The sequence below is a fragment of the Seriola lalandi genome, unplaced genomic scaffold (assembly GCF_002814215.2).
Source record: "Seriola lalandi dorsalis isolate HSWRI2012SDOR001 ecotype SW California unplaced genomic scaffold, Sedor1 jcf7180002053582, whole genome shotgun sequence".
In the NCBI taxonomy this organism is placed as follows: Eukaryota; Metazoa; Chordata; class Actinopteri; order Carangiformes; family Carangidae; genus Seriola; species Seriola lalandi.
In genome coordinates, this window is record NW_019524135.1 from 237254 (window position 1) to 261411 (window position 24158).

Consider the following 24158-nt stretch of genomic DNA (forward strand, 5'->3'; position numbering starts at 1 on the left):
TAATCAGATCTTATGGACAAAAAGGCACAAGAGGACGGTCAGTCTTTTAATTTATCACGTAACAATTTTAAGGTTTAACTGTCTCTTTGTTTTCTGCCTTGCACAAAGCCTGTACCATGAATGGATAGTTTTGAGCATTACCTAACCATGTTAATGGCTCTCTGGTGCACTCTACTGGATAAGTTTTGCGGTGCCACCCAGACACAAAACAGAGCTTTACACCCGCACCCACAAGCTGAAATTTATCCTTAAAATAAATAATTAGAGCTGCTCCTGCAGGCTGTGACAATCTCGTCAATATCAATAGTCAGATTACCTTATAACTTAGTTAATGTTTCTCCAATTTGGAGAGCAAATAGATAGGATGCTCTGCCTGTAAACGTGAGGCAATATATGAAATATTAAAAAGTGGATGCAATACAAAAATTTGAGAATTTAAAAGCGTCATAATTGTTTAAATCACATAGACTACACATTCTTTTTAAATGTGCCTTCTTTTATAAACCTACGAACAAAATCGGACACCGTTTATTTAATGGAATTTATTAGGCCTTCCTATGGCACAGTGCACATCAACGTGTATACATGTACATATACATGATACACAAGGTACTCCAAGGTCGTATGTCCAAGGAGACACCCTCAGCTGAGTCACCTTAAGCTTGAGGTGTAATAAGACAACAGATACCAAGAAGCACATTTTAAAGTATGTTTCAAAATGACACAATATGTGGTCAGTGTGTGTATAGTCTTTCAATTTAAAGGGAAAACAAAGCTGTAAAAACACACAAGCACCACAGTCTGGTGCTATTCTATGTTCCTTAAACCAGAATAGTTCAAATGACCAAAAATGTATGAACATGGTTTCATGCTGACAAAAGTTAACATAAGGGTTGTGCCCAGATTATAGCATATATATGGCTCTTTATTCTATCACACTTTCCTATTGAGTATTGCCAAACAGGCCATCACCGTAAAAAGAAACAATATTTGGATGACTTGTTTAAGCAAAAGCTGAGCTGTAGCTGTCATTGCCCCATCCAAAACATGTAGTTATCAAAGCAGATTTGCTCTTTGTAGGGTACACATGGTTCATAAGAGCAGGTAATAATGCAAAACAGGAGCACAACAAACATTTAACACAGCTAAAACAAAACATATCCCCAATAAAAAAAACAAAACAAAAACAGAATTCAGTTTGAAGTAACATAAAGAGTTTCCCCATTCACAGTTGGATTCTCCCAAGTTGCTGGGGTGACACAAGCGCTATACAAGTGCAAGTGTGAATACATTAGGAGTTTCAAAAAAGTGCTTTTCCATAAACAAGTGACTGGCTATGTTACAGAAAATTTACAAATTTACAGAAATGATATGAAATCAACCATTAAAAAAAAACAAAATTTACAAACATGATTGTATTTCCTTGCTTTGCTGAGATCTTGCAAATAGGACGTTGCATGAAAGTAATTGCTGTATTGACAGTTTGAGTTTATCTATTTTTTCATTACAAGCGCAACCTTTAAGTACACTCAACTGATTTTCTGTAGCAAGAAAATATATACATATATATTTTTTTTATAAAAGATAAAGTAAAAAAAGCAGCATCTTTTTTTTCATTATAACAGAGCAAATAGATTCAGTATGGGGACTCTGGTAAACAAAACGTATTGCTGCGGCTTTTGTATGTACAGCATGTGCAGAATTCTTTTTCACATATTACAGCAAATGTATATTGAGACAGCGGTTATGGGAGCCATTCATTTATTTACTGTGCATGGGCCACAGCACCACCACCACAGGTAGAAACTGCATATGTACCATAAGCTGCCAGCTGGATACTTCAATTTTATTCAAAGTGATATACATGATCTGTATTGCACACAGCCACAGGTGTCCTCTATGCCACAGAGGATCTATGCATACTGTAGTTTCATTGCCATCTTTTATCAACAGTATTATATTTTTTGCTGCACAAAGGATTCAAGCTTTATGATAATCCGTGCGGTACATTCCATCACTCTCATTGCCACCTCAGATGTGTATCTGTCGTTGGGAATTTGTGGAAATGGCAGGAGATCCGGATAACGAGTTCTCAGGCTGTCCACACCATATCCTTCCAGGATCTGAACATCATTGGCAAGGCCTGTCAACTGTTTGTTGTACTCCTCCACTTTTTGCGCCAAAGCAGTTGGTTTTACATCTTTGTCTGATTTTCCTCTGACTGCATAGTCTGCAGCTATCAATGCAAGCTTTGTGGCCAGGTAGCATTTGAAACAAACCCACTCATTGGCATTTTTATGAAGATCATTGCGAGCAGCGGAGTAGTTTGCTCTGGCTTGCCTCAGCCACCTGCGGGCTTCCACGGGGTTTCCAACTGTCTTGAAAGTTGGGGGCACGAAGAAACGATGAGAATGCGATGATGAACCTGCATAGCTTGTATAATGTTCCCTGAACTGCTGCCTTTCTGACTTGTGACTTGTTGCTTCTTGGTTCCACGATGAATAAAACCTTTGAAATGAGAACTTCTCTGACTGGAAGCGTGTTGATGATGTGGAGAAAGATCTCCTAGAGGCTCGGTCTGTATTTTGTTGATCAGCCAAAGACTGTTTCTCCATCCTGTTGATCTCGTTCTGCAAGTGCTTGAAGACTTCTGTGGCAATGTCAAGATTCTCTGCATTTTTGTCTGGATGCCACTTGAGATACAATCGGCGAACTATCTTCTTTCTTTCTGTTTCAGGAAGCTTCCAAGCTTGTTCAACAACTAAGGTCACTTCTTTCAGGATCTCGGGCAATGCCTGAAGTTTTATCTTTTTTGGTGATTGTTTTTGAGGGGGAGGTCTGAGGTTTTCTTTGCCAGCAAAAAGAGGAGGGACCATTCGTAGACCAGTGGAACGACAATCTGGGCTTGTAGGAGTTGATGGGGCACTGGTGTCTCGAACATGGGTACTTTCATCTTGTCTTGAGAATTTGTACAAGTCGAGGGAACTTACTATTTTGTACTCACTGTACCCAATGTCGATCTGGAAGCATTTTCCAAGAAAACTTGTGTTTTCCTCCTCTTCTCTTTCTACTTCTTGAACAATGATTGCGTATGTATAGGTAGGCTGGTAGGACCCGTATATGTCTCCTCCCTCAGAGTCTACAAGGTAACCCACATATTCCCCTGGATAGAATACATTCATTGGATCCATGAGGAGTGTGTGATGTATCTCAGCTGGTATGGGGGTTCCAGGGAGGGGCAGCTCAAGTTTCGAAGGCTCTGTTGAGTCATATTTAACACCAAGGCTGTCCAGTTTCTCTGTGATTCTGTAAATGTCATTGCAACCCAGCATGGCAATTAGATAGGATGTGTCAGAAATCAAATTGTCTGTAGCAGACTTTAATGTCATAGCCAGTGCCAAGAGGAAATTAATGTCTTTACTGTCTGAATGCTGAATGTACAGATGAATCACAGCTGTCCCATACCTCTTGAGGAAGGCAAGTGTTTCACTGCGGCTGTGAGGGATGGGAGTACATCCTTTCACTCTCAATGTTGTCTGGAGTTTCTCAAAACAAGATACTTTGAGTCCTTCGCAAAGTGCTTTGCAGAGACGAATAGCTTTTTCCTCATTCACAAGGTATGCATTGTCATTCTCATGTTTCATTATTCTGATCAGTCCTGTGATGAACTGCTCTGATGACAGCAACAGCTGAAGGCGACCTTGAAGTGAACAAAGAGCTCCAAACTGGCACATTCTTGGAGAATCTTCATCAAGTTGTTCTTCAAGAATGCTACTCAACAGTCTAGGCCTTAGTTTCTGGGGAAGAAGCATGATCAGCTTTGTGTGAAAGGCGTGATCTTTTCCCAAATAGCACTGGCTCATGTCCACAAGCATCTGAACTCCAACATTACCCTGAATTCTACTCTTGTAGTGTGGGGCATCATCAAACACTAAACTATTGGATTTTGCTAATCTACCATCATGGCTTGGCAGATAAAATAACAAATCTCTGAGACTCTCTAGGTCTTTGCGAATTTCCACTGGATCATTATGTAGAGCCTTGAACAATCCTGAAACAACCCTTTTCACAGTTCTCATTTCATTTGGGTCAAGCTGCTTGCCCTCTGAACTTCTGTAAATTCTCCACAGCACTTCAACATACTGTTTGGTTGACACAACATCTTCTGTGCCAAGGAGTTTGAAGAGTTGATGAAAGGTACCAAGTTCTAGAGGCAATTTGTACAAGTAGGGTTTGAAGTCAGATTCATTGTCCAGATTAATGACAACCTCTTCAGGTTTCAGCAATTTCCAGCCATCCTCAACCATGACAAAAGCCACCCCACGGAGCTGGTAACGGAAATCTCTTTTATCAGCATTAAGGAACTCGTAGGTGGACCTTAAAACTTTGTTCCTGGTTTTCACCATTTCATCATCTGGACTGGATAAGTTGCAGATGTTCTTGCAGTTGCTTATGACTTTCTCCAACGGTGGGTCCAAGCTGACACCTAACATGTTCAGCACTTGGTCAAGTTGTTCCTGTCCAATGAGAGTGCTCCCTTCCTGGTCCTTTATGCTTGATGGAGTACCTTTCTCTGGTAGAATTGGGCAGGATGTCCAAAGCAAGTGAATAATATCTGTTTGCTTGAATTTTGGATTTACCTGAGACCCACTGAAACGAATCAGAGGAAGTGTGCCACTCATCTCTTGGTACTGTGAATGAAGCCTGATGAGTTCTTTGGGCGCTCTCTCAGGACAAAGGAATGGTATCATTGAGAGCTCTTTGAGAAAAGTACCCTGGAAGAGATCTGTCCTCTCTTTGAAAATATGGTTCAAGAGCACATCGACAATGATTTGCACTTTTTCTTTGGTCCAGCTCTCTGTCTGGGCTTTGATGCTGACCTCTTTTGCAAACTGAAGAACTTGCTGCTGGGACAGTTCATGCTTCAGACCAATATTTCTCAGAAAGGTTATCCATGAGGAGAGCAACAATGTTCCGTTCTTTGGTTTTGACACTTGCTCAACTTTCTTGAAAAAGTCACTTGGTATGAACGATTTTGCAGGTAGCATGACTTCGAACACCTTAATTGTCTCATCATAGAAGAACTTGGTTGGCCTGAGTCTGTTTGAGTAGTCATAGATGAATGACAGTCCCTCCAGTTTTTCATAGAGCTGATCTTTCATCTCACATGATTCTTCCATTGACAAAAGTCTCTCTTTCAAGTAGACAATGTGTTCAACTTTGGCATCATAGGAAAGACTCTCAAACTTTGGCAGGAGATGTTGAAGGTAGATTTCTAAGTCATCAATTGGCATACAGCCAAGAAAGGTATACAGTTCTTTAAGCTGTGGATTGTCAGCAAGAAAGGCAAAAGAGGCTGTGTGAGCCCATTTGTCTATATCTGCCGTAGGAATGCTTTTTGCAAGGACATAGTTTGCCTCATAGTTTGCAATGCTGATGTACCTCCCACTAACTGACTTAAAGCATGGGATGAGTTTTAGGCTCTGTACATCCTGTTGTGTGAGGTTAGCTAGGTTGCAGTTGAAATACAACAGAAGAGCCTCAAAGTCCTTGTCAGTCAGGTTTGCTGCTTTGAATGCAGATGTCTGAATCATGTACTCTACAGCTTTCAGGACACTTGATGGATTTTCAATGTTTGCTGTGTACTGCGCCAGAAAAGGCAGGATGGGATTCTCTTTGACACAGATCTTGCCCACTGCAAGCTGAATGCACCCTGCTTTCATTAGAGTGTGAAAGACTTTGTCATTTTGGCCATGTGGAAATATGGCTATGTTCATCAAACTCAGAGGCAAAAGCACATCATGCTCAGGGACAACTATCTTTTCTCTTGCCAAGAATTTGATTCCCGGTATTAAAGCCCAGTCTTTCAGAATGTCAAGCACTGTGTCAAAACTGGGTTTAATGTCCACTTGATCCTCCTTAACAGCTATATTCTCACTGATGAAGTTCCATACATTCTTTAGCCAAGATTCACTTGCAAAGGTGTCTCTCCACTTTACAGGGATCCTTGTTCGATACTCTCTTGGAAGAACAGACCCCAGTAGGTCACCAAAGCTGCTGATGTCAAAAATCTTTGCAGCTCCTGCATTCAACAGGATGTTGCTGTACCGGATGTACAATGTATTCATGAACATTTCTTTCCTCGATGAGATTAGCTCGTGATGCGTTGTCAGGAACTTTGGTCTCTTGGTATCAAATACCTGAAGCATATTGTCCATTGTTATCAACAGAGGCAAACCCTCAATTTTGATTTCATCCACTTCTATGTCTTTGAAACAGTAGTCGAATAGAATCTTCAGGTTATGAACAAGCTTGTAGTTGGACTGTTGGAGGCGGCAGGGAAGTTTTCCAACGTGGCAAGATGTGTCTGGTGACGAGAAAGTGTGAAGAAAGTTGCGGACATCCTCTGGTGTTACATAACTGACTGGTATCCCTGCATCCTCCAAACAGTAGTAGAGATTTGCAGTCTCATCGCAAGTGTGAACCAGGTTGAAACCAATATCCAGAAGCAACGTTTTCAGCCTGTAGATATTTTCAGCCACAGACTTCCTTGAGGTGATGTTGTACTCAGTGTTTTTCAAGTGCTGAAGCTCATCTTGTAGCAGATTGTCAAAGAAAGCTCTGCCTTTGCTCGCTGTGGACGTATTCACCCAAGAAATATAAACGACAGAGTGCATGTCAGAGTTGTCCATTTGTGCTGCTCTGATAACAGGAAGCAGACGCTTCAGGTCAGCATGGATACTGTTGTACACTGATTTAACCAGGCAGTACCAGTCTGGCTGTATATCAAGTCTGTTGACTGGGAAGAAGAACAGATATTTCCGCAATGTATCTTTAACAACATGAAGTGGTGTTCCTTGTAGTACGGTCATGGTGGGATCAGGACCTGGGAAGTATCGACGCTTAAGCTGAATCAGCAGTTCCACGCAGGCAGGGGCTATCAGTGATGTCATCAAATTGTTATTCCAGTCACTCCTTACCCCTACTCCATTGTCATCTCTCCATAGGTTTCTTCTAGCTGAGTCTAGAGCAAAATGTCCATTGACATGGAAAGGTAAGCCAGTCTCCAGTGACAGGGGCAGAAAGCAGAAGGCTCTGTGGGGTTTTTTGTAGTTGTGGCTTACACATGCAGCTACCCCTCCACGTGGAAACAGAGTTATATCTTCGTTTTTGTGAGCTGAGATCACACTTTTTGAGACATTTTCAATGTTAGGGAAGCCAGATCGGTTGCAGATCATCCATGTAGTCAAAGTTCCATCCGTGTCCTCTATGTCCATTGTGTAAGTTATCTGCTGAACTGGGATAGCAGTGAGCTGCTTCTTTTTGGTCACACTATCAATGACTGAGGCATGAAACTGTTTGCGTTTCAGCCGATCACCATCTGTTATTTTGGCAGTCACAGAATACAGCACCTTTAGTTCTCCAGACGCATTATTAATTTCACAGATTGATATTTTTTCCATGTGGTTGAGGAACATCAGAAGCTCAGCGCCATCAGTTTTTAGCTTATCCAGAAGGTTTTGCACCATTCTGTCAGATGCAGGGACTGAACTGATCTCTGAGGTCTTTGCCATATCTGTAGAGCGAATAGGGAATCTGAACATTGTGCTGCGTTCTAACTTAAAATGAACTCCTAAGTAAAGGTTTAAAACGTCTGAAAACTGAGATCTGAAGTCAGAGTCCAAGTCTCTAAACATTCTTCCAGGACTCACAGATGTAGCCCCTGGTGCATACTGTGCATGAGGATCAAAGATGCACAGAATGTCATTGTTTGAGATAAAGGACGGGCAGTCAGTGATGTGATAGACAGAGTTGAATCCTATACCATACTGACCAGTTTTGCCGGGATTTGCCTCTTTTGTTCCTCTTCCGAGATTCTGTATGCCTCTGATATCATCTTCTGTGAAAGGCTGGTTGTTATATACACAGAGTGCAGGTCCTTGCATAGGAACCCATTTATCATCAAATATTCTGTCTGTGGGGTGTGTCCTTGAATCAAAAACAAAGTAAATTTCAGTAGCTTTGGCATCATCTGCATTTTGAAGTAGCTCTTTTAGCATTTCTTTCTCTGATGGGTAAGCATTGAGAATACTTTTAATTCTGCTTGTGAGTTTTTCTTTCTGTCCAAATTCACTCCCAAGTCGAGTGAAACATACATTTGAGGCATACCTCTCCAAGGCTTTGTGACGTTTTGGGACTGCTCCTAATTTCACAGCAACCTCTCTTGGAATATCCCCATGGCAGTATTTCACAGAAGAGTCTCTGACCTTGATCCAAGGGCAGTCATTGTAGCATAGTGATTTGGATGGCTGTAATGTCAGATTGGAGTCAGGTAACAGAATCCCACCATAATTTGCTTGGCAGTATTCTTGGTTCTTGTCTCGTATCCAGCTCCATATTCCTTCACTAATAATTCTGCGACACAACTGGAAGTTATCCTCAGTGAGTGCCCTTCGCCCACATTCCTGCTTCACTGTTTCAAGAACTGCTGAGAAATCCTCAACTGTAAAGCTCGGCTGTACCCCAACATTTTCAAAGAGCTCACGACAACTGTTTCTGTATTTGTTAGGGAGCTGATAAAGATGCGGAGCTGCATCAAAATTCAGGTGGAATGCAACTTTGGAGGGATTGACATATGTGTTCTCCACCAGGATGGAGTTGAACGCTTTCAGTTCCTCAGTTATTTGTTCTTTTGCATCCTCAGCTTGTAGCATTTCTTCATGTAGATACTTGTAACAGGCATTTGTTATGTTTTCCTGATACAGTGTGACACCATCAAATGATTGAGACAGTTTCTTGAGCTGACTGATGACCAGTCCAACCGAGGGCTTCCTTATTAGACCAAAACAGTCTTTTACAGCCAATGACATTGCACCACAACCTTTGAAAGATGGAGAATTCTCATTCAGAATTGGCTTCATCAGACAAACTGTGTCCTGATGTTCAGTTGTGAAGAGTTCTTTAGCAGAGAACATTGTTGTTGGGGAAAAGTTGTTCCCATGCCATGGTAGTGAGAACCCTGCAGGTCTTGTCAGAAATGGAAGGAACTTGATGTCCTGTAGCTTTTCTAAGAGCTCAGCTGCTGCCGCATCTCTAATCTTCAGTTTCTCATCAATGAGACTGAGTAGGATACTGCTACGAAAGCATGCAGCTGCGTGATCACTTTCATTAAGATGAATAACAGACTGAGCGCGTTCAATCAGGTCCTCCCATGACAGGTCATCTTTCACCATGCCTAACTGAACTAGCTTCACTAAACACACAGGGTTTAGGTAGTCTTTGGAAGTCCCTTCAGGAAATCTTCCATCATCATTGCTGTAGAGTTTAGCAACTCTTCCCTCTGGGTGAATGAGTCTGGAGGGCAAAACCAGTTCCTTATTGGGGCCGGAGCATGGGATACAAGGAGTAACCCTGAGGATTGATGCAAAATCTTCCAGCTTCTCATTCAAGACATAATGCATCAGGGGATCTCGAAGCTCTCTGTCAATTTCTTGGATGTGAGGGAAAAAGACATCTGAAAAGAACTGCTTCTCTGTCAGGGTGTTTTCCATTAACTTCCCTTTACATCCAGCATCATCAAATCCCTCCTTCACCCAGTCAGGCAGCTCAACAGCACAGAGGTTTTGTGAGCCGCTCTTCTTGAGGTATTTCAAGAATATCTTGAAAGCAGCAGGACCAATGTCTGGCCTACAGAGTAAGGCATCATCAAGGAATCTGACGAATTTGATTGACACCCAGGTTTTGCCATCTGAGAAAACTTTTGCGTGCTCACTGTCACCTCCCTTGGCTATTTCTTGGTAGACACCCTGGCTGATCAGTGTGAAGTCATCATGCACCTGACCTGGATCTGGCCATGCTGCGTAATAGTTGTAATCAAGCAGTTCTCCGCTTTCAGCCATTGAACGTAGCATTGTGAGTGCTGCCAAATACGCCTGGACAATGACGTGTCTCATGAACACAGAATTCCACTGTCCTTTGGTGTCAGTCTTCCAGATCTCTTTACGGTTAGAAGTCACAGCAAAGCAGCCGTTAACATGGACTGGCAGGCCTGTTTTGATTCTGAGAGGTAAGTAACAAAACACCTCTCCGATTGATGTGGTGTTTGTCTTTACTGTCCATTTGCGATTTTCTTCCTCTGAGAGCAGAACAGCCACTCCTCCACAAGGCACTAGTCCAAGTCTTTTTCCACTATCACTGAGGGAAAACTTGAGTGCTTCAGTTACATCCATGCATGAGCAAATGAGCCAGTTGGTGACCTCAACTGCCTTTTGGGGCATTTCATCTGTGAGTCTTCTTGTCTGAACACCTTTAGCAGCCATCTCAAAGTACTGGTTAGGATCTTCCTCTGAACCTCTGAACAGTGGGGAGTGGAGATCGACAATGCGTTTGAACACATTATGAAACTCTTCTACCACAACACGTATGATGCAGCCAGACTTGGGAACATCAGCAGGTACCTTGTTGGTGCTTGCTACTTTCTTCATAACCCTTGCTGCAGATTTTAGGATACTCAGAGGTCCATATGAGGCTTTGGATGACCACACACTTTTGTTGATAGTCACGACATCTTGTGCTCCTGCTGGATTTGGTTCTTCATATTTCAGGTATTTCAAGACCATACTTCCAACATGCTGTGTAAACAGAATGAATCGATGGCCACATATGCTGAACTCATCAACCAGGGAATAGATGTCCGTGGTGTTGTAGTACAGACTACTGATTTCACTTAGTGAGGCTTCCTGCTCTGTTCTGAATGGGAGTCTAAACAGTGTACCACTGAACTTGTATGGGGAGTCCTGAGCTAGCGGAAGCTGACAATTGAAGACATTGAGGAAAGGTTTGAACTGGTTGGGGAATTTTCTTAGCCTTTTCTGTTGCTTGCTCCAGTTGATTTTTATCCCTGGATTAGACCTGTCTCTGATGTGCTTGCTGATGTGATTAATGTTTGGATCAAACATGATCATGAACTCTCTGCTCATTATGATGGGGATGTCAGTGATGTGATAAACTGAGTTGAAACCCAAGCCAAACTTGCCAACTTTGTCTGCTTCACATCTCTTCACTGATCCACCTAACCTTGTGATGTTCAGAAAGTCTGTATCTGAGAACACAGAGTTGTTGAAAGACCACAATGAGGGCCCGTGGCAAACAATCATACCAGGGTCAAGGAGATTCTCTCGAATGTCAGTGTTTTTTCTCATGTCAATGAGGAAACTGCACTCTGTTGCACTTGCATCATCAGCATTCTGAAGGAGCTCTTTAAAAATGTCTGCTACAGATGGATATTCCTCCAAGATGTTCTTTATTCTTACTGTTAGAGGTTCTCGTTGGCCTGATTGTTCAAAGCCAAGGTTCTCTGGGTTTATCAGTCTTGTGCTCAAACATGGCACCTTCAGCCACTCTGCAGTTTTCATGGGGATGTCATCATGGACTAATATAATGGGCTCTGATGCATCTTCAAGTAAGTCATTCAAGTCGTCAACCTTGATGTCACAGTAAGTGCATTCATGAATGGGCTTCATGGCTAACTTGCTTGGGTCCTTGTAACAGAGAATCGGCACATGCATGTTAGTATCTACAGTTATCTGATTGTTGTACAGCCATCTTAGGATGTTGATCAAAAGCAGGATATCATGTTTGCTTTCCTCCTTGGTAATCTCTCCTTCATATCTTTGTCGAATGGTGCTGATGACTTCAAACACATGGCTTGAGACAACCTCTTCAACTGAACCACAAAACTTGAAAAGCTTGTGAAACTTTCTGATTGTCTTTGGCAGGGAGTACAGGTAAGGCTGTAAGTCTAGATCGGGGAGGGGTTTTAGGACCGTGTGGCCAGGTGATGAGAATGTCTTCCCTGTCCACACCCAGTCAAAAGGCAGTGATTTCATCGCTTCTCTTGCATCCTCAAGATGAGCCTGCATGAAGGCGTAAATCTCAAACAAGATCTGCTGGAATTGATACCAATCCTCTGTGGTGAATGCTTGAGATTTGTGCCAGTCATTCACTGCTTTCAGGTGTTGCAATACTTGATCCACCTGTGGCTCTACAGTTAGTTTCAGTGCCTTCTTCATACCTGTTGACGTGTGTTCAACCAGTGCTACTGAAGATCCCACAAGCACTGCATGGGATATATCACACATCTCAGACAAAGAGCAGATATTGAGAGTATCTCCAACCCAGGCAAGTGATTTAGGGTAAGTTAGGGGTCTTTCTTTGCAGACAGGCACCCATTTCAGTTTTAGCAATGATGTCTGAGCATCAGCTGATTTTACCAGCTTGGTTTGTCTGTTAAGTATCTGCAGGAGTGTTTTAGCTTTTTTGATTATTAAGTCCCACTCCGGTTCATCGCTGCTTTGTAACTCCTCTATCTTCTTTGCCACGTGAAGTACATCTTTTTCACTGAGCTGTACTTCATTTCTTAGGCCCAGTTGTCTAAGTGAATGAAGAATATCAGGGGTGCATGTGAATGTACTTGTGGGAAACCTGGTTTTCTCTTCCCTGTAGAACAGATTCTGTAGAATCTCCAGCTCAGGATCAAAAAGATCGGAGGCTTTGACTGACTTTCCACAAGGTAGCTGAATAAATTTAAGAGCAGAAAGCCATCCAATCACAGATGCGTTTTCATTCTTTAGAAACGCCAAATGTTTAAGTGCCCAAAGCATGATTTGGGATATCTCATCTGTTGTGTAAAACGCCCTCTCAATATCCTGAATAATAATCTTCAAACACTCTGTTGTTTTCACCTGTTCTACATTTAGCATCTTGATGAGGCGGATTGATTCCTCGTCGCAGCAACCCACAAGATTTACAGATAATTTTACATTTGGTGGATACTTGGCTCTATGATGTAAAGCTCTAGCTCCTCTCAGGGATGTGAACACTGAGGTACCTTCAGGGCAGTTCCCCACTTTCTCAAAGATTGAAAGTTCAAGCAGGGTATGCTTTTCCTTCTCTGTAATGTCAGACAGTCCTGCAAGAAAGTTCCTGAGGGCAATCTTGTCTGTGACTGAGAAAGAGGAGACTGTGCTGGATAAACGCTGTGTTGCCAATCTATCCATAATTTGCAGAAGCATACCAGGAGAGGAAGAATGGATGTAATTCTTTAGCAGAGGGTGCTGCAAACATGAATCCATCTTTTTTATCACTACTCCTCCAAGCTTCTCCATGATGTCAAGAAGGTTTTCAGAAAGGGGTGCCTCTTCTTCATCTGCAAGAATTATGGGGGATGGTGTTTTGATACGTAGAAGCTTAACAATGTCCATGCTTTCCTCAAGTGGCACAAGTGGGATCAAAGGCATGTCTTCAAAGGTACTTAGGTCATCAGCAAAATTTATATAGAGATGCTTCCAAATAATCTTCAGCCAGGAAACTGTAGGATGCTTCAACTCTCTGTTTCCAGGTTCCCACTGGACAATGAAGTCTCTAGTTGGCCAGGCTGTTGAAAGGATCTCCTTGATGAGTCGAGCTGATCGTTCAGGGTTCAGCACTTGTAGCTGAGTACAGGGTCTTCCTGTTTAAATAACAAGAGTTATTAGTTATTATGTTTTTATTATTTTATTTATTATTTTTATTTATTAATAGGCTACTAAATGCTATCTTTCAAAGCTGACACAGTTAGGTTTGTCACCAAAATTATTTTATACAAAAGAACTGAGAAACTGCACAAACAAATGACTAATTAGAAAAAATTAGTATATTCATACTCAGCATTTAAGAACTTACAGCAATATTGCAGCACATACTGCTGATGTTAACAATGCAGACACACTAGCATAAACCATGTTTTGTTCACGCACACACAGTTTGTTAAATTTATACAAATTTTCATTTTTGAAAGAGCATTTGAACTAGTTAAACACTGCAAGTAGTGAAGTGCACCATGAAATCTGTGTGAAATAAGTCAGAGTGATGATGAGTGAATTTTACAGAATCTTAACATGTGAATTGTTGTTTATTGAGTTCTCTGACTGCAGTAATCATGGTGCTCTTTCACAGCCATGCATTAGTTTAGGTCAATAGTAAAAAGGTTCAATATTTCACACACTTTGAAATACCTACCTGAGCACCCCCAAAGATATTGTTGCACTGTAATTCAAGTGACACATTTTTAGACATCTAGAATGTATTTTCAAAAAAACTAAACAAAACAAAAAGAAAATAGGCCTAGGTCAGTTGATGTTATAGGATCTAAGAAGTGGTACATTATCATCATAAGTGGGGCCAGAGTGGGCAGCAGATAAAGACTAATGGATGAAGGATGCTAATGAAAGTTAAGCTACCGTAGACACATTCACATAAAATGGGGAAAAGTTAGTTCAACATTGTTATATTAATCATTAATGTTGGGTTCACAGGCCAAATCTGTTGCTTAACATATTTCTTCTGTCTGGCACATGGCCCTCTTGTCATACTCATGGCTGAGTATGCAGTGAGGGCAGTCAGGATCGAGCGGAATGTGTGGCACAAAAACAACTCTTCCATGAAACAGCATGCTCACTGTCTCTTTCTCTTTCTGTCTCTCACTCCTAAATTATCTATCAGCAGTGTACCAGATTTAATGCCCTGCTGGCAATGCAGAAGTAAGGTGACCCAGTGTTACTACAATATGGCTAAACCCACATAATCCACATAGTCATCCCAGGGACTGTGAGGATTTTTCAGTTTCAGTTGAGATGCAGTTCAGCAAACATCTTACATGTTACACAAATCATACTTTGCATAGTGCTTAAAGCTGACTGATATTGCATGTAAATTAAATACGTTACATTACCTCTGGATTTGGCTGCTTTCTTCAAACTGTCCATTACTGAAGGTTTAATGCTCTCGAGTATAAAGCGACCCTCAAGTCCTGGATACAGAGACCTTGGGACAAAGCAAAAGAAAGGAAAGAAATTGTACAAATTAAATTCTACATGTACTACTATTTTAATGTTGAATAATGTTGAATAAATTACATATACAACAGTGCCATAAAGTTGAGCAAAATTAGTATATCTGAATGACTTTATGTAAAAGATAAACACATTTCTCAGAATACTGAAAAGAAGATACACTGATGGCCAAATTTATGTGCATGAAAGGAGGGCAAAATTTGCACAGTTCATGTCAATCTAATTTGCATTTTCAATTTGCATGTAATTGTTGTCTGATTTTCAAAGGCAGTAGAAAAGCCACAAGCTAATCAGGCAACAATCTTCCTTTAATATTTCTGAACAAATTTGCATGTGCTTTTCAGATGTGGAAATTTTTCACCTGGTATTAGCAAATTACAGTAACCTTACTAAAGTAAAGTACATTGAACTGTACTTATATATGCTCTTACTGTTTATACATATATAAACAAAGGAGAGATTTTCTTTGATGCACATCATGGCTGTGCCTTAGATCAATATCTTCCAGGCTGCTGCACCCATTTAAATTTGGCCAAAGTGTGAACAAGTGCTGTGTCCATGACATACAGTCAAGGTTATTTCAGATAAAAATACTATCTCATATCATTTTCACCTGTTAAAATCACTTCAAGAGTAAAAGGAAATTTCACTGTATCTCTACCTGGGGTACTCTTCAGATGCAATGTGAATGGCGTCTTTGTCATTGACAGAAGATGAAAATGTTGTAAATGTGTCATCTTGCAGTGGCAGGAGCTCCAGTCCTATTAGGTCACTGTAATTGGCATCACTAAGCACAAACTCCAGCAGCAGCAGCTTCTCCTGGGAGGGACCTTTGTGTTTGTACTTCCTGATCACCTGCCGCAACAAAGATGGAGTCACCTTCCTCACTTCAGTTGACTCAGCCATGTAGGAAGCCAGGACAGAGTCCACAGCAGCAGGTACCTTTGCCACCTGCATTCCTGAGCTTTGGAGGTAGTTGACCACAGTTGCTGAAATATCCTCATATGTGTCGAGTTCTGAGAACACAGCCTGGTCCACCCGGATCCAGCTCTCGCTGAGGGAATAGATGACTTCCTGCTGCAGCAAGTCATGAAACAGCGGCTGGAGAATAGGTTTCCAGCGGGACTTGACCTGCCTAGGATTTGGCCAGGCCTCATAGATCCCTGTAGGGGACAATGGAAAGTCTTGGTCCTTTTTTGTCTGTACCCTTTTGATAGTCTCAGTGATGAGTGTGAAGTAAGCCCTAGGGATAACAGTGATTATAAGCAGTTCATTCCACAGGGCAGCTGGATCCCTCCACTGGTCCACCTCTCGCCACTTGATACTCCTACGGTTGTCTGTGAGACCAAAGAAGCCACTGACATGAACCGGAAGCCCTGTCTCACTTTCCTCCCCGGGGGGAAGAGGGAGGAAGCAAAAAGCCCGTCCTGAGAAACCAGATGTGGCACCTGCATCTTCTCTGTTTATCAAAGTAAGAGGCAGGGCAATGCCAATGGTGGGCATGAACTTCAAATCATCTGCCAGAGAGTCCAACTCAGGACACATTCCTCTCCCTCCAACTCCATTACAAACCATCCACGTTGTTCTCTGAGTCTCTTTAGCCTTTTCATCCTGAGTCTCTATGTTGACCTGGTAAGTGACACATGTGACGGTAGAACTGGGAACTCCATTGCTGTAGCTGTCTGTTGCCTGACCCAGAGTCTTAAGTGCGTTTGGTCTTTCTAACTTATCATCAGTATTTTCTGTTGCTGTAACCTGAAACAACATGCGTTCTGTACCATCTGACTCACGCACATGCAAGGAGATCTTCTGAACACTCTTGAGGAAGAGGAGCACTGTGTCTGCATCTGCTTTGAAAGACTCAAAGAGCTCCAAAACCTTTTCTTTGTTGTAAATGTTGCCACTGAGCTGGGAGGGTTTCATGCGGAGTGGGAAGCGGAACAGCGTTCCAGGAAAGCTGCCGTCCTTAATGGTTTTCTCAGAGCTACCAAACATCCCAGTGTAGGGAGCAAACTGGTCAGCCAGTTCTGTGATCTCCTTAATGTCTGTCTTCAAGTTCCAACACTGTCCGGATTCATTCACTCCAAACAGAGTCTGATGAGGGTCCAGCATGGCAATCTGGTCTCCACTGAATATACTGGGAACATCTAAAACATTGACATAAGAAAAACATAAAAATTATAAATAAAAATGTTAAAACATAACATAATAATCATAATTTCATAAGGTGATAAATATACACATTCACACAGTTACACACACACCTGGAAGCTGTCCAGTACAACCACATTTTGACCTGCTAGCCACTAAGCAGCCCTACTGGGCTGTTTGGGTTAAGGCCTTACTCAAGGGCACCACACCACCACTTTGATTTGATTCTGATATACAGAACAAAGTTCGTTGTCATTTACAATGCATCTAAATAGGACATTTGTGGTAAAGCAAAAAAATTATAAGCAGTTAAACAACAACAACAACAACAACAACATTTTGGCAGGAAATATTCTGTTTCTGAAGACTGATTGTAAGCATTTAATAACAGAAATTATAATTAGCATTTCAAGACACTCCTCACCTGTAATATGGTACACAGAGTTGAAGCCAATCCCAAATCGTCCCACTTTCAAAGGATCCTCTCTCTTCCTGCTTCTTGCAATCTCCTGAATCCCATTCCAGTCCTCCACGGTGAACACAGCATCATTGTAGACATACAATGCTGTTGCTGCAATAAAAGTTAAGTTAGAATCAGATCAACATAAATTAGTTAAGACAATCTAAAATTATATATTCAGTAAAGGTACAATGAATGACGGAATGTAATGATACAATATTTTAATACTCCCTGTAATAAAACTGGCTTGTCCCTTTTCCCTGTTTACATGGAGGTCATAGCAGAGGTTCAGCTACAGAACAGCTGCTAAACGATACTTAAGTAGGACAGATACCTGCTTACATGAAGGCTTGAGCGTATGCCTTCCAATTAAAGAACAGTGTCACTGATCACTGCGCTATCCTGTAGTGCTTTACTAGTTATTTACTACTAACCTTGATGCTGAGCCATGTCAGGTGACCACAGTGACTCCACTCCATACTCCGTCTCATCATACATGAATTTGACTTCTGTGGCTCCAGCATCCTCTGCATTTTGAATCAACTCCTTCAAAATAAAACCCAGCAAATACATGCATTTATGAAGGCATGGCCTTTACAGTGAGGGTACACAATGATATCAGCTTATTTGGTGGATACTTTTATCCAAAAAGCATTACAGTGAAATGATGGTGCAATGTTACTACCATGTATGGTATTAGAGATGATGTCAGCAAGTAAAACCAAAAGTAAAACTGCCCTTCATTTTTGTGCAAGCTTGATATATTTTCTCATTCTAAATCCCATGATGCTGTATCTGTTTTATTGCACGTAGCCTTCCCTGGGAAAGTCTCTATTACTGCCTGTTAATCTTGGTCTCTTTGGTGAGCTCATATAAAACAAAACAGAACAAAAGATTTCAGTCAATAAAAACCTTAGAAAAAAATTTAGCCTGACACTTACCTTCAGAATCTGTCCACCTTCAGGATACCTCCTCAGGATATCTTTCAAAAACTCAACTAGTGGTGGTGTAGTCTGTCCAAACCTCCCTGTAAAAGCCAAGACAGGTAAGCCTCCCTGTTGTAAGAATTAGTTTATTGCAGAGACACTGTGGTTTTAGTCCTACCTCCACCTTTAAGGCCTCTTCCCTCCAATACAATAGGTACTTCCAGGCTCCCCGGGGGCACCAAGGTCCCAATCTGCACACTGTTATCCAGCTATAGTGGGTTGATATGGAGACAAAGTCTAATTTAACATATGACAAGAAAGCATTAAAAAGAAAACAACTTGGTGTGCATGGTTTTGGGTTATTACATGGAAAATGTCATGTATATAAATATATATAAATATCCTCAAATAACAAATAAGTATCGTAAATCCAGTACAAAGTTGCTCAATTAAACAAAAAGAACATGCTTTAGATAATAATAAGATAACAGATAATATGAGATAATAATTAACTTCTCTGTGTGTAAGAAAACTGAATGTCTTTTTTTTAAGAAGTCATAACAGACTTATAGTTGTCTACCCATCAAGACTAAAATATTATCAGTCTCTCACCCCAGCTATAGTTAACTCTTTTAGGCAGTGTTACTGCAAACATTACTGTCACTGACAGTCTTTTCTTGGTGCATCTTACAGAATAAATGCAGCAGAGAGTCGTCACCAGGCATGATACTGCTGCCACTCCTACTGTTTGAGGCTTTTCAAGGTGATACTGTGACCCACTGCACTCAGCAGTCTTTGTACATCAACATGCCATCTGGCAAACTGGACTCTGCACAGGCAAAACCCTCAGTCATCATCCTAATTATGGCCACTGTACTGCAATAATCATGTGAACAACATTGCTGTCAAAGCATGTTTTGATAGGGATGTCAGAATCCACCTCGGGCCAGTACCACACCTTATTATCCCCCACAACCAGCAAGAAATGGTAAGTCATAGGCATGACCACACCCCCTATCTATGTGGGCTCAAGTTAGGATCAAAATGGTTTTTAACTTGTAAAGTGATAACTCCAAAGTTACAAGTTGTAAATCAACCTTTGTAAACCTGTAAAATAGATCTGCATGAGATATTCAAGTTTGTGCATGTGAAAAAATTGTGCTTGAAAGCTTAAATGTTGTAACAAGTACAAACAATATATCTTGAGTCTGCTGCATTAAACATTTGTCTAAAGAACAGATTGCTTTAGCTGGACATTTTCCTCTCCTAACTAAAATGTATGTTGGGTTGTATAATAGTTTGAAGTGTTTTTCCTCATTTGGTCTCTGGCTTCTTGATGCTTATGAAACTCACAGACAACAAGCTAAACTTGACTTTCAATTTCTCCTAAAAAGCATACCACTCCTCTGCTAAGTACAGCATCTGGCATAATGCCTCATCCGTCAAACTGCTGCACTTTAGTAATTGCATCATGCAGAACAGGAATGCAATGTCAAACCTAGACTTACATTTAAGGAGAACAGTGGAAAATCTATTGTTGTTTTTTTACTGGAAACCAATTCACATTACAATATTTACAGAACAGAATGCAAATATTCCTTCTATCTAACACTCGGAACTGTAGAACCTGACCTTGCAGTGCATGTGGTATTCGTTTGTATGTGTGGCTCACAGCTAATTTCTGCATATGAGATCAGGGGGGGGCTTCAAGCACTGACCACCACCTGGTGCTTTCCATCTGCTCAGCCCCAAGACATGGCGTCAGCTCCAGTCATATTAGCCCATACACTGACACAGCCATTAAAAAATACCAAACGAAAATCATACAGTACATTTATCTGCCAAAAACGAAACTACTTTCTCAAATGGGCACTACTGGCACGTCTGTTTGAGCCAAAATAAGATTTTTATAGCATTACAGATAATCAACAATTGTAAGACCTTAATTCATAGAACTGTATAACTGTAAAAACTGTAAAAGATACAATTCTAAACTCTATCAATGAAACTGTAACATTTAATGGTATGTTACATGTCTAAACTCAGAAGATTTATATTTTGTTCAATATGGCATCTGTATGTGACTTATTTTGTTTCATATGCTAAAAATGCTGTAACTAAGCTATTGCATTGTTCCATACACTGTGATGATGATGTGCCTAGTCATGTTGCCCACAGTATGAGAATATACAATATTTGACTGCAGTCATCCAAGCTGATATTGAATTACACTGCATAACTCCAACACGAGCCACCAATAAAGATAAGACAGACAGACAAAGATAGATAGACAAACAGATAGGTATGTAGATATGATCATTATCATGATCGAATCAGTCATAAGATCAATAACAGAACAAAAAATATTCAATTAACTGCTTACAGAAACAACAACACAACCCTGCAAAGGAGACTCACAGCACTTCTAACAATGAAGGCACTGTTATTAGTTTATATAAATATCACATCATTTAGCCTGCAGTTATGACTGGCCTGTTTTTTTCTGCTGGCAATTATCTATCCTCAGAAAAAGAAACCTCAGGTTTTCCTGTGACAGAAACCACCCACAGAACAACAGGCAAATAAACTAAAATGACCTTAATGAGTTTTCCAATATTGTGATAACAAAGAAGAATACACTGAATTTGAAGTTTATAATGGACAAACCCAACACAGTAAAAGTAATAAATCTGTCCCATGCAACAAAGCAACAAAGAATTATAATAGTAATTTACCCAGAACTGGCTTTTATAGGCGCCCTGCAGTATTTAATAATGTTTACAGTAGCAGTACCTACATTTTCAAACCTAGATTTCTGGGTTTGGTCTTTGGTTTGAACATAAAGCATGCTGTTTGAAATAATAACACTACTTTGTGTGATCTGCCCTGATGCTCTTCAAGGTTTTGTAACTGAAATTAGTTGAAAATGAGCAAAGCCTGTCCTGTACATGAGAAACCAATAAAGAAGGGACCAGAAAATTGAAAACAGTTGTCACACAGTGTATGAACACAATGAACAGGCTTTGCTGTTGTAGATGATTTTTGCATCTGTTATGCACTTTTCAAGATATGCCTTTTTTCCCCAGAAAATGTTCAAACTGCACATTTTTGAATAGTTAAGTGATATGTTTACTCTGCTGCTTCAAAAAAACACTCACCACCCTCCCATTGTGAGTCAGTCGTTGCTCTTCAACCGGGAGATCTGTCTCCTCGTAGAGCAACTGTTTAACATCTTGAACAGATGTGAAGGGAGAAACCTGGTAGGACCTAAGGCCAATGTACTCATGACGGACTGTCACCCATGGCAACCTGAAAAGTAAAGACAAAATTGTGTTTGTCAAAAAACAAAATCATTATGGGGAACATTTCACTGTGAGCTGTTAAAACATTTTGAAAACACATCTTTAAGCTTCTGATAGTGTCATCTGTGCATATAAAACATTAAGTTATGACTTCTTTCAAAATATATAGATTTAAATCCATGACTTTACATTAATTTAGAGCACTCTCCTATGAGTGCACTGGTAAGACTGTAGTGTAACAGCAGAGACAAGGAGGCCTCAAATTTGATCACTATTGTAGAGGACACAAGAGTCTTGCTTACAGCCATTATTGATCAAGGTTTAGGTTTGGAAGAAACATGAGAATGGACACCTCAGCAGGTCCATCTGTTAATGGTCCATTGGTACCAGTTAGACATGTGTATTAAGCTCTAGATGTAGATTTCCACTGTACTTGCATACCGTCTCACACAGCTAGCAGTCTTATTGTGCTGTAGGGTGATATGTTATCCTGAAAAAGTAAAATTGTTGTAACAGACAACAATATTGATTCCTGCTTCAAGATATGAGCTATTTCCCATCAGTGGGCCAACTATCTCAGTAATTTTGTTGCTGGTCAACTCTGCCTCCATGATTACATTACTACCACACTCTGGAAATGGAGTGCACTGCTATTTAAGGTAACAACATGGGTGTTTTACTTATGTAAGGCAAACCTATAGGTTAGCCTGTCAACACCTTAAAAGCAATAAAGTAAAATATTCTTGCTTATTCAGCATCAGAGCACTGTACCCCATGCAGCCAAGTCCAAAGTGGTGCAGTCACTGGAGCTGGAGTGGGTGTGGCAGCCAGCACAGGATGGTGGAAAAGCTCCACAGTCCATATTAAACTATCCAGAACAATACACAACTAACCCATTGCAATAGTGATCCTGGGAAATGCTGTTAAAACTGTTATCTCTTTGTTGGTTGGTCAGTGTGGTTGAAATGAACCTGAACATCACAGCCAGTGGAGTGTTGCAGGAGGGCCTACCAGTTCCTACCATTCAATATGCTGTAATGTATACAGAAATATTTTAAAGCACACATTAAGCTTACCATGGGTTTGGACAGGTGGCCATCTCGTTGCTCTTATGTGTCCCTGCACATGCACATTCATCGGACTATCTCTGGCACTGGGCGCAGGAATACTCCACCCGGAAAACGGCTGTGACAAGACAAGAAAACCGTTACCTTCCTAAAAACACCTGTCTGCTCTGTATAACTGTGTGGTAAATATATACCTACCCTCTTTTGGTGACGTGTAAGATACAAGGAGACACATAAAATAAATATATTGTTGTGAGTGTGGCTAAGAGGCTTTGTTTTTACCGTTTATCGCCGGTGCCGGGTGTTTAGCCTCTTTAGGAGCGTTATCCTGCTATCCCAACAAACACCACTCACTTGTATCGGTCCAGTGCGTGCTGTTAACTGTCCCCTTACAATGACGACACATTTCACGGAAAGTTATTGTTCCTGGTAACAATAACAACAACAATAGCATCTGCCATGGCTCTTTCCCTCCAACAACATACTGACTCCTTCAAAGGCGATGTTCTAATAATAATAATGAATTACACTGGGAGCAACAACTGTGGAGACGGATCGAGAGGGTTCACTCCCGGTCACTTCCGCGTCGTCTTAAATCCGGTCTGGCAGACTTAACAGCCTCAGCTACCTCTTCTCTTGTGCCTGGGAGTCCTATAGGGTGCATTACTAAAACTATTAAATGTATAGTTTCTCCGAGAGGCTTAATTTGTGTTTTATAACTCTGTGTCACTGATAACCTGTAATATTATACACTGTGAAAACAATTTTGTTTTGCGCAGGCGTAGTAGCCAACTTGTGCTAGCAATCGCAGAATTCATGACTTCTCTCTCTCGTAAGTTTTAACTGCATTCTTTAGCTTTCTGTCTTATTAGCCATATATTAAAGTTGTATTTAAATCCACAAACTGTTTATGGTTTGAGTTTATCTCTAGGTTAATTTTAAAGTCACACTGATCTACAGAGACTATGAAGAATCAAAGAACCCTCACTCTGTCCTATTCTACTGGCTCAGTGTTCCGGAAGTAAAATTATTGATATTTTCCCATTGACAATGATAAGTGAGTGACTGGCAGCTGGAGTACTTCCAATCTTTGGATAGACATCAAACCATCAGTTCTGACAATGAGCATCTGTGATGTAAATGTCAGGTTGACTGGTAGAAGTTAAAACTGCATTAATATGAATTAATATTCTATATCTATGGCTACTTGAGGGCAGAAGAACAGAACATTAAAAAACATGAAAAACACTAATTACTAACAGAGGCTGGTATCCAGCATGGAGCAGCATTCATTTGGAGTCATCTAGCTGTCTGATGATTATAAGTCCACTGTTCATTCCTCTTCTACATCTTTTTTTCTC

General features: G+C 40.8%; 1 protein-coding gene and 1 long non-coding RNA gene across 2 annotated transcripts; one reads left to right on the forward strand and one right to left on the reverse strand.

Moving 5' to 3' along the window:
- Positions 1–2: 2 nt before the first annotated feature.
- On the forward strand, positions 3–19666 carry LOC111651327 (uncharacterized). Its single transcript, XR_002760496.2, has 2 exons — positions 3–37; positions 19122–19666. It is a non-coding gene; the product is annotated as an uncharacterized LOC111651327 (long non-coding RNA).
- On the reverse strand, positions 528–23329 carry sacs (sacsin molecular chaperone). The gene is made up of 11 exons (XM_087172684.1): positions 23080–23329; positions 22807–22915; positions 21587–21737; positions 18607–18697; positions 18444–18529; positions 17937–18048; positions 17467–17613; positions 15553–17038; positions 14771–14862; positions 14059–14085; positions 528–13510 (listed from the first exon to the last, which is right to left on the reverse strand). Exons 2-11 carry the CDS (start codon positions 22827–22829, stop codon positions 1956–1958), a joined length of 13770 nt encoding a protein of 4589 aa, XP_087028810.1. The 5' UTR covers positions 22830–22915; positions 23080–23329; the 3' UTR covers positions 528–1955.
- Between the last annotated feature and the right edge of the window lie 829 nt (positions 23330–24158).